The 19,224-nt window shown below is 45.0% G+C and overlaps 1 protein-coding gene across 3 annotated transcripts in view; it reads right to left on the reverse strand.

Annotated features, from left to right (window-relative positions):
* Positions 1-19,224, reverse strand: part of FKBP2 (FKBP prolyl isomerase 2) — a 104,701-nt gene that overhangs the window by 24,562 nt on the left and 60,915 nt on the right. For all 3 annotated transcript variants that reach the window (XM_068261218.1, XM_068261217.1, XM_068261219.1), the window contains exon 4: positions 859-905. In XM_068261218.1, the coding sequence (XP_068117319.1) occupies positions 859-905 (47 nt within the window). The remainder of the gene's footprint in view (positions 1-858; positions 906-19,224) is intronic.

Here is a 19,224-nt window from a genome sequence, read left to right on the forward strand (position 1 = left end):
CATTGTAGTTTAAAAATAAATTGTGCTATTGTAGATAAAGCAGTCACATTTTATTTGCCAATTTGTCCCGGTTTTTACAATGTTTAAATTATGTCCCTAGTACAAAGTATGGCAATAATATTTTATTTTGGGTGAGGGGTGAAGGAGTTTCAAAAATAATGAAAATGTGCTTAATGTTCCTATGGTAAGTGAATAATGGTGTATTTGGAAGTAGTTTTACTTTTTGTCCACAAGATGGTGCTATACATATTCAGTTTTCTAAAAATAGAAAACAGAACCAAATATTTATATGTGTTTATAGGTGTTTGTAAATAAGGACGTAGAAAAGCGTGGCAGAAGTTGCTAAGTGGTTAAACAGCAACAAAATGTTGAAGTGACACTTAAGCCAGGAATAAAAAAAAAAAATCAGTTTTACTTGCCTGGGGTTTCTACCAGCCCTTTGCAGCCATCCCATACCCTCGCAGTCACTCACAGAGCCTCCGGTCCCCCGCAGCCAGCTAGTTTAGTTTTCGCTGACAAGCACTGACAGAGTCGGCGGGCTTTCTGCACCTGCACAGGCTTGGCCATGCGAATCCTTTTTCATGTTTCCCGTCCTCAATAGTGTTTGCAGATGGAAAGGCGAAAAAAATTACACGTGGCCAGGAGTGTTGGGCCTGTCAGTGAAAACAAAAATAGCTGGTGGTGGGGGACCGGAGGTTCTGTGACTGTGAGGGCATGGGACGGCTGCAGGGGGCTGGTAGAAGCCCCAGGAAAGTAAAACGGATTTTTTTTTTTTTATTCCTGGCTTAAGTGTCCCTTTAAGATCTTTGATGGGGTTCATTTCGAACTAAAAATGCATGCTTTACTCAATATTCTTACCCAGTTCTGGAGGAATAACCAACTTCCGTTTCTCTCCCTCACACATTCTGAAAGACAACACAGAACTTTAAGTATGGCATATAATATTTAGCATATCAGCATAATACACACAGGCTGATGTACCATAAGGGGGCCAAAAATATTTCTTGCCAAAATATTTCTATCACCCACGGTAATGTTATCAAACTGCCATTTCTACAGTTAAAGTGAGCCAGTGTCAAACCTGATAGTGTTCACTAGAAGCAAAGCTGTGTTGTATACTACATTCCGATTTTCCCTAAAGTACTCGTTTGGAAAAACAAACCTACAGACAGATAGGAATTCCTGGTACTGGAGTCCAATCATAGAAGCAACTGTAACAAACCCTGCATGAAAGTAATCCAGCTCTGCACTGAAGCAGAAGCTATTGTCATGTATGTGGAAAAGGAGTGTAGCCACACCCTACAAAACATGGCAACTTTTCCAGTTAAAATATAGAGTTTGGGATATACTCGCCGTATAAAACTACCCCCATCTTCCAACACACGCCAAAAAAAAAAAAAAAAAAAAAAAAAAAAAAAATCATCATATACTGGTGCTATGTATGAACAGATACTAGTGCTTTACTGTATGTGGTACCCAGTATATAACAGTATACAGGTGATTGACTGGTTGGATCAGTCAACTCTACCTCTCCATAAGTGGATTGGTCAGCTCTCCTTGTCTCGCTGTTTATCAGAGCGGTATGGAAGAATAGATTGCGCTGTGCCCATAAAACACACCTCTTTCACCCGTCTGGCCCGCCTTTGTTTCCTATTTACCTCCTTCTCTGCCTCTCAGATCTCGCACATGCTCGCCTGCACTGCTTCACTACAGTCCTCAGCAGCGAGATCTGAGAGGCTGTAACAGGATAGGGTGGGCCAGACAGGTGGAAGAGATGTGCTTTATGGGTACAGCGCAATACCTTTCTTTCATACTCTGGGCATCCCAAACCTTGCAGCGTGAGCGATGAGCCCCCCCCCCCCCCAGCATATGTGGTGACCGGCGAATGTCCAGCACTCTGTAATTAACCATCAGCATGTCCTGTATGCGCATCATGTATCACCCGGCATCAAAGACACCCGGCGTATAAGACGACACCTGACTTTTCAGAAGATTTTCATGGGTTAAAAGGTAGTGTTATATGCCAGAATATACAGTAGATACATTGTTTAGCAAACATAAATAAATGCCATTAAATGCCTTAATTACAACATCAGGGCCCTTACTTCACTTTTTCTCAAGTTTTCTCCTAAGAGATAATTTTTTCATCTCTATTTAAAATAACTTTTTAGCACCCTGTAATTGAAAAAGTACTAAAAAGTAGGTGATAAAGTACTGATAATACTATTCTGAGTACTGTATTTTCTTTCTTGGCGGCTTAAAGGTAACCTAAACTGAAAGAGGTATGGATTTTTCATTTTAAAATATTACCAGTTGCCTGACTCTCCTGCTGTTCCCTTGTCTCTAATGCTTTTAGCCACAGCCCCCCCAAAAGCATGCAGATTAGGTGCTCTGACTGACGTCAGACTGGATTAGCTGCAAACTTGTTTCAGGTGTGTGTTTCAGCCACTTCTGCAGCCAAAGAGATCAGCAGGACTGACAAGCAACTGGTATTGTTTAACCACCCAATGACCAGCTAATGCCGATAGGCGACGGCTGGTCATTTGTGGTTTTACATTGAAACGTTCCATGTCCGTTCACAGAGGGTGTCTCCGTGAATAGCCTGCGAGCCTCCGATCGCGGCTTGCAGACTAATTATAAACACGCGGGCAAGAAATCCTCGCTGTTTACATCAATACACCGCTGCTGCGCAGCAGCGCCGTAAAGGAGATCGGCGATCCCCGGCTTCTGATTGGCCGGGGATCGCCGCCGTGCGATAGGCTGAAGCCTATCAGAGGCGGCGCAGGTCGCCGCCCAGAGAGGGAGAGGTAATGAGGGAAGGTGAGGGAGGAAGGAATCGCGCCTCGGAGGGTGGCTTTTAGGAGCCCCGCTCCGCCACACGGAGTGGCAGCGATCAGACCCCCCCAGCAGCTCATCCCCCTAGTGGGGAAAAAAAGGAGGGGGGGGAGGGGAAAAAAGGGAGGGGAAGTCTGATCGCCCTGCCTTGCACACGATCTGTGCTGCAGGCTGGAGAGCCCACGCAGCACAGATCAGAGAGAACAGCCCCGGTCCTTAAGTGGTTAAAAGGAAACATCCATATCCCTTTCAGTTAGTCTGTCAGTTTCAGTTTAACCACTACCCGCCTGTGCTACACTTTAAAATCTCCTGTTGGTCCCTCTTAACGGACCACAGGACGTTTTAAAATGTCCTCCTCCGCTACCCGTTCACGAGCGTGCGTCCCCCGCCGCGGGTACGGGTTGGAACCTGCAGAGCCACGATTGGTGAAAGGGAAAAAGTCTTCCTAGAACCAATCAAAGTGCCTGTAAGGCAAAGATCATGGCTTCAACGAGAAGCCAATGACGCGGTCTCTGAGCTCGTTCTATGCACAGTGAGTGTGAGGACATCAAGTGGTAAAAAAACAAATAAAAATGCATACAGAAGTAGAGATGCACATTTTAAACTACATTTTACACATTGTAAATTAAATAAAAATAAATGAATGACTCCTTAACCCCCCCCCCCCCCCCCCAATTACCAAAATAAAACACTTGTAATTTATTTTTTATAAGTAGCAGTAGGGTATTGTACCATGTTAGCCATCAGAAGTTTTAAATCAGGATGATACCATTTATTGGCTAACTAAAAATGAATAAAATTAAGCAAGCTTTCGGCCTTGCAGCCTTCGTCTGGCTTATATCCTGTTAGTTTGCAAACTGGTGGTACAGACAGCTTATATACATGCAACATCAAAAGGGAAAACAGATATTTTTTCAAGCATAAATACATGTCATTAAGATGCCTTAATTCACACAGACCATCGACCTGGGGTTAGAGGTTGTAAGCTAAGATAAGGATCCTTGTTTAACACCTGCTCACAGACCTGGAAGTTGAACTGACACAGAGGTATCATAAATTCTTAGTTCACAAGTTCAGCTATAATGGCTGACAAAGTTCAAATATCATCAATCTCATACCAATATAGAAAGTTGTTGTCCTTATTCAAACCGTTCTGCACAGCTTTGAACCAATTTATAAATTTTGTTTCTGCTATTAAATCGATCATTTGACGTTTTGAAGCCACCCTTCAGGGCAGTGACACGAAGATCATCCATGCGGTGTCCGTTGGACCAAAAGTGTGTAGCAACTGGGAGTCCAGATTTGGTATCATTAATAGTGTGCCTGTGTCCATTCATACGTTTGCGCAGAGTTTGTACAGTTTCTCCCACATACATAACATTGGGGCATTTAGCACACATGATCAGATATACCAGATTGGTGGAACCACAGGAAAATGTACCTTGTATTCTGTACTCCTGTTGTGAACCTAGTATCGTTACCCTGTCAGTGGAGTAAATGTGTCTGCAGGTCCCACATATTTTTTGTCGGCAGGGTGATGTTCCGTTTTGTTGAGGCCTATTCAAAGAACTCCTGACAATCAACTGTTTTAGATTGTGTGGTTGAGGGAATATCTTTCTCAGTCTGTGATCCTTGTGTAAAATGGGATGTAGTTCCTTAGCAATCCTCCTTAAGATTTCCAGGTGTGGGTTGTAGGTGACAACCAAAGGGACACGTTCCTCTTTCTGGTTTTGCTTATATTTCAGGAGTTCAGTCCTGGGGATGTTGCTGGCTTTCCTGATTTGGGCCTCAGCCCTAGGAGGACTGTAACCTTGTTTAATGAAAGTGTTCTTTAGGTGATCCAGGTGCTTGTCTCTGTCCATCCTGTCAGAACAAATCCGGTTGTACCTTATTGCTTGGCTGTAAATTATAGAGTTCTTAATGTGCTTAGGATGAAAACTGTCATATCTTAGGTATGTGGGACGGTCTGTAGGTTTGCGATACACAGAGGTTTGTATGTTGTTACCCCTGATGTATATGGTGGTGTCCAGAAAGTTAATCTCTGTGTGAGAGTAGGTAAGTTTCAATTTGATTGTAGGATGGAAGGCATTGAAGTTCCTGTGGAACTGGAGAAGATCATCCTCACTTGCGGACCAGATGATTAAAATATCATCAATGAAGCAGAAGTAGGCCATGGGTTTTATGCCACATGCATTGAGGTATTCCTCTTCGATTTTGGCCATGAAGAGATTTGCATACTGTGGTGCGAATCGCGAACCCATTGCCACGCCCATCTGCTGTAAATAGAGGTCCTGTCCAAAAGTGAAATTATTTTTTATAAGTCAGCAGTTAAAGAAAAACATAATACAAAAATAGTTACACTAGGGTCTCTGCATGCTATGTATGGCATGAGGGTATATTACTGTTATATTTGCATATATGGGCTTGTAATTAGTCACAGACACAAAACTAAAAAAAAAAGAAATGTACCTTTAATTCCAAATGTATTTACAGTAGCACATTTTATTTTAAAACTATAATGGGCAAAAATTGAGAAATAATGAATTTTTTCATTTATTATTTCTATTAAAATGCATTTATAATAAAATATTTCTTAGCATAATGTACCACCCAAAGAAAGCCTAATTGGTGGCCAAAAAAACCCAAGATATAGAGCATTTAATTGTGACAAGTAGTAATAAAGTTATTGGCGAATGAAAGGCAGGAGCAGTAACAGGTGAAAATTGATCTGGGCCGTTAGGGTAAAAACCCCTTGGGGGTGAAGTGGTTTAGAGGCACTTTATTGATGAGGTATAAAAAATATCACTAGGAGAAAACTTAGGAGAAAAAGTGAATTGGATATGGCCCCAGGAGTTTCTCTTAGAGATGCAAGCTAATTTATAACAAATCAATATATGGGCACTCGCTAATACCTATAGCAGAATATCAGTAGTTTTACGATATTTTACTATCACTTAACTTAACCATCTCCTCAGACTAACTCTCCCTCAACCTACTCCTAACACTAACCTACTCCCCGCCGATATATTTGTACCGCTATCTCTGCAGCTAAACTCCACTGATCTCTGTACTGCCTGTCAGGGGCACGGCAGGGGGCAAGTTGCAGGGGCTGGAGCACCCCAAGCTGCTCCATAGCCCCAAAGTACATTTACAACATTTTCTCGAAGAGCTGGAGCGGCTGAAGCACAGACATTGTGGACAGCTGCCCGCCTGCACAGCTTTGAGTTCCCGAGTGTACCACCTCCCTTAATGCCTCTGCTCTGTGCCTGTGCCATCTCCCTCCTTGCCTCTGCTCTGCATCGCTGTGTTCAGCATCATGCAATGGCCACCCACCAATCTTTGTGTTTCCAGGACTGCTGCCTCCCTCTTTGTCTCTGCTCTAAGTCCGACACTAAGCCCAGCATCATGCACTGGAGCGACAGGCTGGCCAGAGTGGGATGTCTACCGCTTATGGCTCCCATCAATCTGGCCTCCACTTGGTAAGCCGTCCCTTTAACTTTTTCTCTCCTCACCACCCCTACACGGTATCTGACTCCATCCTCCTGGCTGACCTATGGCAAGTCACTTCAGCCAATGCGTGTGGCATGTGCTTGTGTGCTCTGGTGCACATATACTACTATCCCGGTCCCTGATGCTGCGTCAGCTACTGCTAATGTCATTTTAATTTTTCATCAAGTGAGCTCCCCTTATATTTTTTCAGGTGCTAGAAAGTTACTAGCACCTTATGAAATATAATAACAATAACAACAATAATATTTTTATAGCGCTTTTCTCCCTGGGGACTCAAAGTGCTGTGACCCTGCATTATGCAGTCTAAAAAGCTAGGGAAAAGAGGTGAGTTTTTAGCCTTTTTTTAAAGTGAACCAAAAGTCAAATGAAAAAAAACGAGATTTACTCACCTGGGGCTTCCCTCAACCCCCTGCAGCCGATCGGTGCCCTCGCAGCTCCGCTCCGATGGTGCAGGACCCGCCGGCGAAGACTTCCGGATTGGCCGTCACCGGCCGACAGGCATGGGAACGCGAGTGATTCTTCGCGTTCCCAGCCTGTATATCACCCTCTATGCTGCTATTGTGGCCAGGAAGAATCCCTCGCGTTCCCATGCCTGTCGGCCGGTGACGGCCAAACCGGAAGTGTTCGCCGGCGGGTCCTGCACCATCAGAGCGGAGCTGCAGGGGGCTGAGGGAAGCCCCAGGTGAGTAAATCTCGTTTTTTTCATTTGACTTTAGGTTCACTTTAAAGCTGTCCAGAGAAGGAGTCTCTCGTACTGATTGTGGAAGTGAGTTCCATAGATTAGGGGCTGCATAGGAAAAAGCCCGAGCACCAAATGTTAAGTGTATCCTGGGAATAACCAGCTTCATCTTGTTGGCAAAGCGGAGGGTGCGTGGAGGGGCATAAAGTTCCAATAGATCCGCTATGTATTTGGGTCCTATGTGGTTTAGAGCCTTGAAGGTCAGCAGGCAGATCTTAAAATTGATTCTCCATTTTACTGGCAACCAGTGAAGAGTTTGCAGTACTGGGGTGATGTGTGAGCTGCGGGGGGCATTGGCTAGGAGTCTGGCTGAAGCATTCTGTACTAGTTGTAAGGGGCGCAGAACCTTATCTGTAGATCCGATGAACAGGGCGTTGCAGTACCACCACACCCTTCAAAGTGCAGGCTTACCAAGCGGATGAAAGACCCAGATTATAAGGTCTAAACGTTTATCTTTCAAAAATTTTTATTAATTTCAATAAAAGACAGAAATAAACAAGGTAACAGGAGATATGCATCATATTCAAATACATGTCAAGACATGTTGTACATTATTAAAGGCAAAGTATGTTAAGTCTCCTGGGCTACTGTTGGAGAGGATACAACCTGACGTTCATAATAGCCGCCGGGGCGACTTATTCCCACATAAAATTCAAGTGCGCTGGCAGCGCGAAGCATCAGGTACCAGCACCCTTCTTAGTCCAATCATATTGCCAAGAACACATTCTAACAAAGAACCGCCTGCAGAGGTGGCGGGTCAACAGCTATAGGACTACAGGTGGTCAGAATGAACCCAGGTGAGGGTGAGGAGATAGGGGGAAATTTAGAACAGAGAAGAGAATAAGAGAATGGGCGAAGCAAGATTTAGAGAGAAAGAAGAGGGAAAGGAAGAAAAGAGAAGAAGGGCGTAAGGAAAGTGAAAAAAGGGTAGATATGACACTGCTGGCCTGTCTCCAAGGTAGTAAGGAAAATTTTAACAGGGGCTTTTAAATGTTAAGCGGGGTGTGAAGTTGCTCCCCAACTCAGACTTCCGTGATATATTGTGGGATCCAGTGAGAATAATTGAGGAAATAAGGCTTCCACATTTTCTCAAACTTAGGCAGAGCATCATCCAGGATGGCCTTCATCCTGTCAAAACATAACGCAGAGCTCAGGTTTGATTTGAAGGTATCAAAGGCCAGAGAGGGGGATTTCCACGAGCGGGCTATTACCCTCTTCGCAGCCAGAAGTATGTGTTGAAGAAGTTTGTATTGGAGGATGGGTAAGTCTGGTGGCTTCATACCAAGCAAAGCAATCTGTGGTAACTTAGGGATTTGTTTTTTGAAGATAGTATAAATTACCTGATATACCCTAATCCAGAATTTGCGCACCTTTGGGCACTGCCACCAAACGTGTAGGAAGATGCCCGGGTGGCCGCAACCCCTAAAGCAAAGGCCCGAGGCGCCGGACTGGAATCTCGCCAGGCGGTCAGGCGTCAAGTACCATCTAAGGAGAACTTTATATTGCGTTTCAACCAAAGATGCGCTAATGGAGCACCTAGGGGAAAGCTTCCAGATGTCGCTCAGGTCCTCCGCCTCAACGGTCGCGGCGAGGTCCAGTTCCCACTTTAAAATGTATCGTGGTTTAGGCAAGGGGGTTGGGAAAAGAACACATCTGTAAATCATTGAGATAAGGCCCGGGGAGGTGGGGTCTGTGAAGCATACGTGCTCAAAGCAGGTACTAGTCAGTAGTGATGATCGATGGTTCAGCTCTTTGTTTATAAAGTGGGCAATTTGTAGGTACCGAAAGCGTTCATTATCAGGAATCTGCCTATGTTCTTTCAGTGAGGCGAAAGTTTTAACCGCGCTATCTGTTACTAAATTATAGATTACTGTAAGGTCATTCTGCTGCCACCACTTATATGCGGAATGGTTGTGTAAGCCCGAGGGGAAGGAAGGATGGCCGAGGAAGGAAAGAAGGGGTAGATGAGGCGATGCTAAGTTGCCCTTTTTCTTAATTTGGTTCCACACTTTTAGGGAGTGAGATGATTGGGTCTTTTATTTTATTCCTGTGTTGCGTTTCTAGCCAGAGCAAATTGCGGAGAGCAATCGGGCGGCATAATGCTTTTTCTATGTCGCACCACAAGGGGGGTTTAAGATCAATGAACCATGCTGTCAGTTGAGATACTTGAGCTGCCCTGAAATACTCAGTAATATTGGGGACCCCCAGGCCTCCATCTGACTGCAATCTAGAGAGTGTTCTAGCTATTCTGGGGCCTGAACCCCCCCAGATGAAAGAGCACAATGGCTTGTACTTTTCTGAGGAAGGAGGGGGGAATGTGCACTGGGAGAACTCTAAAAGCGTAAAGCAACTTAGGTAAGACCATCATCTTGATAGCGACAATACGTCCCATCCAAGAGATGGCGCATCGCTTCCAGCACTCGAGAAGTTGTGTGATCTCCCTGAGGAGTTTGGGGTAGTTTGCGTCAAACATATCTTTATAGCGGCTGGTTAGATAGACACCCAAGTACTTCAGCTTCTGAGTCTCCCAGGCAAACTCACAGGAGGTCTGGAGTTTAGCGATTTCATCTGGTGGGAGGGATATGTTAAGGGCTTTGGATTTGGAACTATTGATTTTTAATCCTGAAAGGTCCTCGAAATTAAGTAGAGTGTCAGCTAAGTTAGCGATAGAGGCCTGGGGGTCTGTGATGGAGAGAATAACATTGTCCGCGTACAAGCAGAGTTTATGAGCTTGGCCAGCCAGGGACACCCCCTTAATCCACTCATGACGATTGATCATGATCGCCAAGGGTTCCATCGCTAACGCGAATAACAGGGGGGAGAGGGGACACCCCTGGCGTGTGCCTCTTTGAATAGGGAACATAGGGGACCTATATCCACCGTATTGAACGACTGCTACAGGGGAGTGATAGAGGGCTTTGAGCCAGGTCAATATATTGGGTCCAAAACCCCAGGTCTGCAGTAGGGCAAATAGGTAGTCCCATGATACTGTATCGAACGCTTTCTGAATATCCAGCGATAACAGCATCATGGGAGTACCGCAGTTGGAAGCAGATGAGATTAGATGTAAAATTCTCCTAATACTGTCCCCCGCCTGTCTGCGCGGCATGAAGCCCACCTGGTCCATTCCTACTAAGTTATTAATAATGTCATTTAATCTGGATGCCAGAATTTTAGCTAATAATTTAATATCTACATTTAGTAGAGAGATAGGTCTGTAGTTAGACCAAATGGTAGGATCTGTGCCAGGTTTCGGAATCATCCGTTAGAGAATCAGTCCCTGGGAGGTTACCTTCCAAAATGCTATTGAAAGCTTTAGCTAAGGGGGCCGCGAGGATATTGGCGAATTTCCTAAAATATATGGCTGGGTAACCGTCTGGGCCGGGGACTTTGTTAATTTTAAGTGATTTTATGGAGAGAAGAACTTCCTCTTCTGTGATGGGGTGGTCTAATCTCTGGCGTGCCTTATCTGCAATCGGGGGTAATGGGAGGGATGCAAGTATATTGTTCCTGAGTATACTATTGTCTGTTGGTGGTTGTTGATATATCTTTGCTAGTCCTTTTTGGAAAATTTCAGTGATCTTTACGGGATTGCAGGTGAAAGTATTATTACCTGTGTGCAGTTTGAGAGCTTTAAAGTGAGGGTCAAGCTGTCGTAGTTTGCGAGCGAACATAGAGGAGGGCTTATTACAATTGACGTAGAATGTATACTTACTCCATCTAAGATGCTTTTCAGCTGCACTAGAGAGAAAAAGGTTAAGAGCTTCCTCTGCTTTAAAGAGGGCCTGTTTATTCTTTAGGACAGGGTCTCTATTGTATGGATCCACTGCTTCCGAGTATGCCCGCTCCAAGGACAGCTGCTCCTGCTTTCTCCTTTTTTTCCTAGCCGAGGCTATACCAATAAGGTGCCCGCGGAGAACCGCTTTATGTGCCTCCCAAACAGTGTAATCAGGTACTTCCCCAGAGCCGGAGTTATGAGTGAAATATTCCTTCAGGTGGCCCTCCAGAGTGGTCACAATCGCAGGGTCAGATAAAAGGGATTGGTTGAGCTTCCATCTGAAAGCTGGCTGTCTAGCGAGAATTGAAGTAAGCTTGATAAAGACAGCGTTGTGATCGGACCATGGAACCGGAATGATTCTAGCAGATGACAGGTTAGGGAGTGAGGGCATGCCAATGAAGCAGTGGTCAATGCGAGATTGCATGTTGTGGGGGTTGGAAAAAAAAGTGAATTCTCTCTTGCAGGGGTGTAACTCTCTCCAGCAGTCTGCTAAGGAGGCAGTCTGCAGTAAACTTTCAAACTGTTTGGCGTTACGAATGTCAGCCGTAGATGGAGATGTGCGCGCTGGATTGTCTTTATCTAGATGTGGACGGATACAGAGGTTGGAGTCTCCTGTAACTATTACAGTGCCTGTAGCGTGCGTTGATATAAGCTCCATTAGGTTTTTAAGGAAGGGGAGTTGGTTTGTGTTGGGGGCGTAATATGACACTATGGTAACTTCACTGTCTTGTATAGTGCCCAAGAGGATGAGGTATCTACCGCTTGCGTCTTTGATCTCCTTATGACATATGAAGTTAACAGAGCGCCTGAATGCAATAAGGATTCCCCTTTGCTTAGTGGTAGCATTGGCTGTGTAAAATTGGGGGAAGGTGCTGTGTAGGAATTTAGGGGTATATGATACCTGGAGATGTGTCTCCTGGAGACAAATAATATCCGCATGCTTAGCACGGAAGAAGGAAAAGGCCTTAGAGCGCTTATTAGGGGAATTAAACCCTTGTACATTTAGGGAGATTAGATTTACCGCCATGTTATATAGGTAGTACAAAGGGCGCTCTGAAGATATACTTTAGGATTTATGGGGCCCCTAGGGGTAAACTGGTCAGGCAAGCCAGCCGTGTCAAAGAGAGGGAAATAAAGAAGAGGAAGAAAAAAGAGAAGAGAAAGAGAAAAGAGGGCGACCTGAAAAAGGGAAACCCTCTGTATGTAGTAGAAGATGCACTAAGGCATCGGTTTGCTCCCACGGGGTATCAGGAGAGTGGTACCCATTGGGTGCAAAGGCGGAGCACATGGTGTGGCGGGAGGCTACGTATAGCGTGAGTGCTATGGACCACTGTCACTATTATGTGGCAGCGTCAGGGGAAAGGGGAGATGGTACGGAGTACTAAGAGGGGGGGAGGGGGTGTTGCTCCATAAAAGGAAGAACTCCCCGGGTAATTAGATAGAGCACTGTCTTCCACAACATGGAGGATGTTTAAATAAGGTTGCATAAAGAGGATTTCCCAAAGTGACAAAACTTATTAACCAGTAAGCCTCAGATATAACAGAATAATATGCTGTGGCATGAGGATCTCTCATAACCCGTCAATAAACAATACATAACACTTTTAACGTTTCAGGGAGAGGCGGCCTTCAGGAACCAGCGTATCAATAGTGAATAGGGGTTTCGCTTCCTATACAGTAATGATCAGGGATCTGAGCTCTAGAGAGGGTTTCATGCCCAGTCTAAAATATTGGGGCTACATTGAGAACTGCCGTGGGCCTTGCCCCCTGGATGCAGTGATAAGGGGAGGCTTCAGTATGATGTATTATTAAAAGTATTGAGAACGCTAGTTCCATCGGGTGAAGTTATTACCTTCTATAAAAAATAATATTCAACATTCAGCCATGCGGATCACTACAAAGAGATGGCATAGCCGCAAGAACAGACATGTAAGTATAACCAGTATGCTCCAGGGATTATCAGGGGGAGGCGGGTGGGGAGGGGGGGCGGGTGGGGAGAGAAGGTGGGAAGGAGGGGAATATCTGGGAAATTATGGTAGCGTGAGATTACATATATAATTCAACAATAATTCAACAACAGGCACGAAAAGTGAGGTAATTGTTAACAAGAACAGCACATAATGACATCTCAGGCGTATTTAACGGGGTAACTGCCTGGCAACATGGTTTGCTTACGCAACTTCTTTTAGCCTAAAGGCTGGCGGTAGTCTGTTACGGCCTGCTGCCACCTGCAGAGTCCAGAATAAGTTTCAGTCTACACTCGGAAAACGCTCAGACATAACAACCAGTCTAAGGGTGTACATTCAACAACAGAGCAGAATGTAGCAACATGAACAGAACAGCAGGGAATCTGTCGTGTCTACCAGGTAGAGCCCGGCAGAAAAGGCCAATAAGACCCTTCAAAGAAAAAGGACATGGTGGCAAATCGGATGCACAAAATCAGAGTTGTAATCTCCGGAAAACTTCTGGAACACCTCCTGGGAAAGCTGCTTCAATATTTGTGAGCGGCTGGTGTGGATCCGTTGTTCCTTGGGGGAGGCAGACTTGTCAGGGCTCCGGTTAGGCGCGTGTGCTGGGGACTTTGTACTCTTATCCTTAGCTTCTAGTGGTGGAAGGGAGAAGCCCAGAGAACGGAAACAGTCCCTCGTTTCCTCAAGACTGCGTACTGTATGCAGTTGGTCCTGCCATGTAAAAATGAGCTGAAAGGGGAAGCCCCAGCGATATCGAATCTCCTTACTCCTCAGAATTTTCAGGTATGGGCACATTTCCCTGCGTTTTAACAGCGTAGCGGGTGCCAGATCTGCATAGAGTTGGTAGGAGTAACCCTGGAAAGTTAGGTCGTTTTTGTTTCTTGCAGTTTGCATAAGTTTCTCTTTAGTGAGATAATGATGCAGCTTTAATATGATATCCCGCGGGGGACCATTGGTAGTGGGGCGGGAGAGTGCTCTGTGGACGCGGTCCATCTCCAGTTGCTCTATAGGTATATTAGGCAGGAGCTCTTGAAAGAGCGCTGTAACAAACCCCTGGAGGTCTTGTACCGACTCCGGAATTCCCCTAATCCTGATGTTTTCTCTACGGGATCTATTCTCCCAGTCTTCCCATTTATCTTGCAGATCACGTACCTCAGATTGTACTGAGCTTATGTCCTCTTCGTGTCCCTCAAGGACTGTTGTGACTTTGTCCAGGCGGCTTTCCGTAGCAGCAACTCTCTGGCCTAGCAGCCTAATCTCGCGCAGCAGCTCGCATCTCAACTGCTTCGTTGCTCCGGTCACCTCTTCCCGGATAATGGAGCGTAATTCGTCCAGGGTGACTTGTTCTGCGGGCGAGGCAGGATTATCTGTGAATAGTGTTTGCGAATTGCCTTCTAGCCCGTTCTCAGGGTTGGTATCGGCCTCATGCTCCGGGGAAGCAGCGGGCGCCATCTTAGGATCCTCCATAGCGGTCTTATTTTGCTGCCCTTTCGTCCCGGTTTTGTGCCTGGTGCTTTGGGCCATAGCTCAGGGTGTGCAGCAGCTCTTCCCCCTGGTGCTGATATCAAGGGCGGGGGTGACGGCGCGTTAGAGGCAGTGGTATCCGCGATATATCCTCCCGTTGTCACGCAGCGCTGAGATCAGGCAGCCATCTCAGTTCGCTGCGCGCATGCGCTCAGGTCTAAACGTTTATGGTAACCAGCCAGCTATCACTGCTTCTCCACCATACATAATACGATTCTTTCTTCATAATCCATCACAGTTATCCTCAGTATAAAACCATAAAATAGATCAGGGGCTAGATGACGCCATAGCGAAACCAGTCGGGCCTGGGCCTACGAGTGGTTGGTGTGAGAACGGCACCTTGCATTACTGAAACGGGCTTGTACATTGTGGGTCCCTTTCAAAAGGCCCCAGATGTGAGTATCTTTTTATGACATTTGCATAGCATTAAAAGTTGATGTTTTTAAGAAAACGGAGTACACTTAGATCTATTTTATGGTTTTATACTGAGGATAACTGTGACGGATTATGAAGAAAGAATCGTATTATGCATGGTGGAGAAGCAGTGATCGCTGGCTGGTTACCATAAACGTTTAGATCTTATAATCTGGGTCTTTCATCCGCTTGGTAAGCCTGCACTTTGAAAGGTGTGGTGGTGGATTTGAAATATCGATGTCCATCAGCGTTGAAGTATATTGAAAAGGATTGTTGAGGAAGTCTATCTGAGGACTTTTTACTTCTGGCGGCTTTTTGGAGCGCTATAAGTCCTTGGCGCAGATATATTTATGTGTATTTGTAGGGCGTTGCAGTAGTCTAGGCGGGAGGATACAAATGCGTGAACCAGGGCAGGTAGGTCTTCAGCTGGGATAAGGTGTTTGATTTTCGCTAGATTTCTTAGATGGAAGGAGGAAGACTTGACGACAGCTGATACCTGCTGTCTGAGTTTTAGATTTCCATCCAGGATCCCCCCAGGTTTCGCACAGAGTCTTTATACTGTACAGTATCTCCCCCAATTGCTAGTTTGAGGTGGTGAGCGTTTCGAACTTTATCCATCATGTGTGGACCACCTACCACCAACACCTCTGTTTTGTCAGAGTTCAGCCTCAGCCAGCTGGTGTTTATCCAATTTTATAAATCCACTAGACACGCAATTATGGATGGTGATGGGTCTTGGGTGCCAGGCTTGAAGGACAGATACAGTTGTGTGTCATCTGCATAACAATGGTATCCCTAGGCCATAGTTCTGCATTATTTTGCCCAGTGGGAGCATGTAGACTGCAAAGAGTAATGGTGATAGTACAGAACCCTGTGGAACTCCATAGGCAAGTGGCACTGGATTAGAGTAGTGTGTGCCCAGACATACTTGCTGTGTCCTGCCAGATAGGAAGGTCTGAAACCAGCTAAGAACAGTAGCCTTTATGCCACAGTAATTCTTCAGTTGCTGGATAAGTATTTCATGATCCACAGTATCAAATGCTGCTGACAAGTCAAGAAGAATCAGATTTGAGCAATCACCCTTGTCCCTTGCAGTAAGTAGATCATTCATTACTCGGACTAATGCCGTTTCAGTGCTGTGCCTTTTCCTGAATCCTGACTGAAAAGTATCAAAGATGTTGTTATCTGTAAGCCTGGCTTCTAGCTGGTTGGCGATTGCTTTCTCAATAACTTTTGATAGGAATGGTAAGTTCGCCACAGGTCTGTAGTTGGTCACAGAATCAAGATCTATTGATGGTTTCTTCAAGAGGGGATTTATGATTGCTTTCTTTAGTTCTTCTGGGAAAAGTCCACTTTGCAAGGAGCACTGAGTGATTTTGTGAAGTGCTGGCCTGATCAGCTCTGGGCACTGCATTAAGGATCCAGTTGGGCCAGGATCCAGGTCGCAGGTACTGGGGCAGAAACTTTGAATGAGAATTCCAAAATCATCTTCACTCAGAGTGTCAAAGACTTGCCATGGTGGTACGGTAGTAGGCATATGCAAAGTCCAGTGGTCAATTGAGGTTGTTCGTGTCATGCTGGCATGGATAGCAGACACCTTGCTTGTGAAGAAGGCAGAGAATTCTTCACACCTTTCCCTGGAGAATGTGGTTGGGGCTTTTAGGCAGGAAGGAGTGCAGAGTGATTCCACTGTGTGGAAGAGTTGAGCAGCTCTGTTGTTGGCTGTAGATATTTTGTGCGAGATAAAGTCTGATTTTTTTCTTGGTTATTGCTTGTTGGTATTGTCTGAGGTGTTGAACTAGGCTAGATTTGTGCTTCTCAGACCCCGATTTATGCCACTGTCTTTCTAGTCTGCGCCCTTTCTTTTTTAGATCGATGATGGTTTTGTCAAACCAATTAGCTTTCTGTTTTTTGGTTGCCGATTTGGTGCACCATGGGGCAATACTGTCAAGTGTTTCATATATCGTGTTGTTGTACTGGGTTACTAGAGTGTTGGGGTCCATTTGACTTTGGAGCAGATTTGTAAAATCCAGGTTGGCAGTTATCCTCTCCGGTGTTAATTTATTCAGGGGACGGATTTTGATTGTTTCTTTAGGGAGCTGCGTGATAGGGTGATGTTCAATATTAAACTATTATGTGATGGTCTGACCACACCACTGGGGTTACTGTTATGTTACTAATGTCCATTCCAAGGTGGAACAGTAAGTCTAGAGTATGCCCTCCTCTGTGGGTAGCAGATTTTACAACTTGTGTGAAGCCTAGTCCACCCATGAGATTTATTAGTTCATTTGCATCTTGTGTGATTGGGTGTCATCAGCCCAGACGTTGAAGTCACCAACGATGATCCATCTCGGATAAGACAGAGTCAGCATGGCCAGAAGTTCTGAGAATTCCTGTAGGAATGGGTCAGTATCTCCGATTGGACAATAAACCAATAAAATTTTGAAGCCTTTACCACCTGAGATCTGGGCACCTATACAGTCAAAGGGCTTTGTTGAGCCAACATTCAGGGCTCTGAGCTGCAGGGTTGTTTTGCCACAAATTGCTACACCCCCTCCTCTGCGGTCTAGTCTTCCCTCACTTAGGACTGAGTAATTGTATGGGATGGTTGCTTCCAATGTGGAGCCCGCATTGGCATCAATCAAAGTTTCAGTGATGCATAAAAAAAATTGCATGTCTGAATAAGGTCCGCAATAATGGCTGTCTTATGGTTTATAGAGCGGGCATTGTAGAGCGATGCAGTGACTGAATGAGGCTTAGCAATGGCGACTGGGTTCACTGCCGGGGTGTTACTGCATCCCTGACTAGGGACATGGTAACTTCTGCTACTTTCAGCCTCTGATTTCCAGTAAACATCACTGGAGATCGCTGGAAAGTTCTTTTCCTTGAATGGTCCTGGGTCCCTGAAGTTGAACTGAGTCCGAGTGTAGCACTTTTTATGGGCTTGGCCACCTTTTTTTACCTCTGTGCGTTTTATTTAAAATCCCTAGAGATTCTAGCAAATTAGCTTGTTTTTTTCAATGAGAGATGCAGTTCTCGATGGCCTGACAGTAAGAGCTGGCCTTATATGCCCAACATTGCTCTTTGGGAAGGAATGGGTTAGTTGAGATCTTCCTTGATGATTGTTGTTGTTTCTCAGTAGGGGGCAGACAAAAGCAAACTGCTGGCCTAGAGAATCTGCTAGAAGCTTCCATTGATGTGCAGAAACATGGGGCCTACTAAGGTTCACTTAGAAAGGCAATGGAGTCTATATAATGTCAGCCTCTGAATGCATTTAAAGGATTTGTACAGTCTGCAAAAAAAGGGATTGCCAGCTGAAAGATGTTACTGCTGTTTGAGGAAGGAGGATGAATTCCCTTACCTTGGGAAGAGGACTTGGGAATCTGCTTGCTGTGTTGCATGGACATGCTTTTTGATGTGTTGGTTTGTTGGAAGCTGTGAACCTCAGGCGTATCCTGGTGGAGAAAACCTATTCTATTGTGTGTCCTTGTAGAGAAGGCTATTGTTTGTTTGTGTGGGTTATCAGCTTCCCATGCAGGACTCAAGAACAAAGGTCAGCTACACAGGACTTTCATGGTGAGTACAATCCATCTTGTAACTTAGCCATCCATAAACTTCCACGATTCCCAGAAGGTTGCAGTTGTAGCCAGAGATTTCATGGTGCAGAATCTCTAAGTATTTTTATTCCTTCTGTGCATATATGTGATTACTGCTTCCCAGAGCCGAGACAAGCTGTGGAGCAGGTAAAAGGTGATGCTGCCATCTTAAACGCGCTCATCTGATGCGTGCCTCATCTGATGAAAAATATGTGGTGGGGTAAAAGTTAATACTAGACACTAAAATCTACAGTTGAGGCCATAATTATTAGCCACCAAGGAATTATGGGATATTTTCCTAGACTTCTTCCCAATGTTTGCAGCCTTGATGAAATGTAATGCAATCAAACATTTACCAGTGCTATTTAGTAGCTTTTAATGCTGTTCTGTAATATAAAATACATTTTTAGATTTGTTTTATATCAAATATAGTAAAAATGGTGTGGTCAAAAATATTAGTCCCATGTGAATGTTTGCTTTCAGAACACACCTACAGTAATAAACCAATCTGCATTCCTAACAACATTCAATAAGCATAAAGACACTCCAAGGAACAGGGCACTTGAACACATCAGGACTACGGTTACTCATCATGGCAGACAAGGGAAATCTATCTGCAGCTTAGAAAGGAGAGAGTAGAGGCTAAAAAAGGAGGAAGGCTACACTGCCATTTGCAAATAATTCACAGTGTCTAGAACTGCTGTACGTTGCATCACTGCCAAAGTGCAAGGAGACAAATTCTGGAAGAGAAAATTAGCCCCAGGCATCTGCCAAGATGAGGGTTGATGACCTGGCCTCGTCTGAAGTTGATGTTTCAAGGAACACAGTTGTGAGTGCTCTTCATCGTGGATGGCTTCA

The sequence above is a fragment of the Hyperolius riggenbachi genome, chromosome 11 (assembly GCF_040937935.1).
Source record: "Hyperolius riggenbachi isolate aHypRig1 chromosome 11, aHypRig1.pri, whole genome shotgun sequence".
Classification (NCBI taxonomy): Eukaryota; Metazoa; Chordata; class Amphibia; order Anura; family Hyperoliidae; genus Hyperolius; species Hyperolius riggenbachi.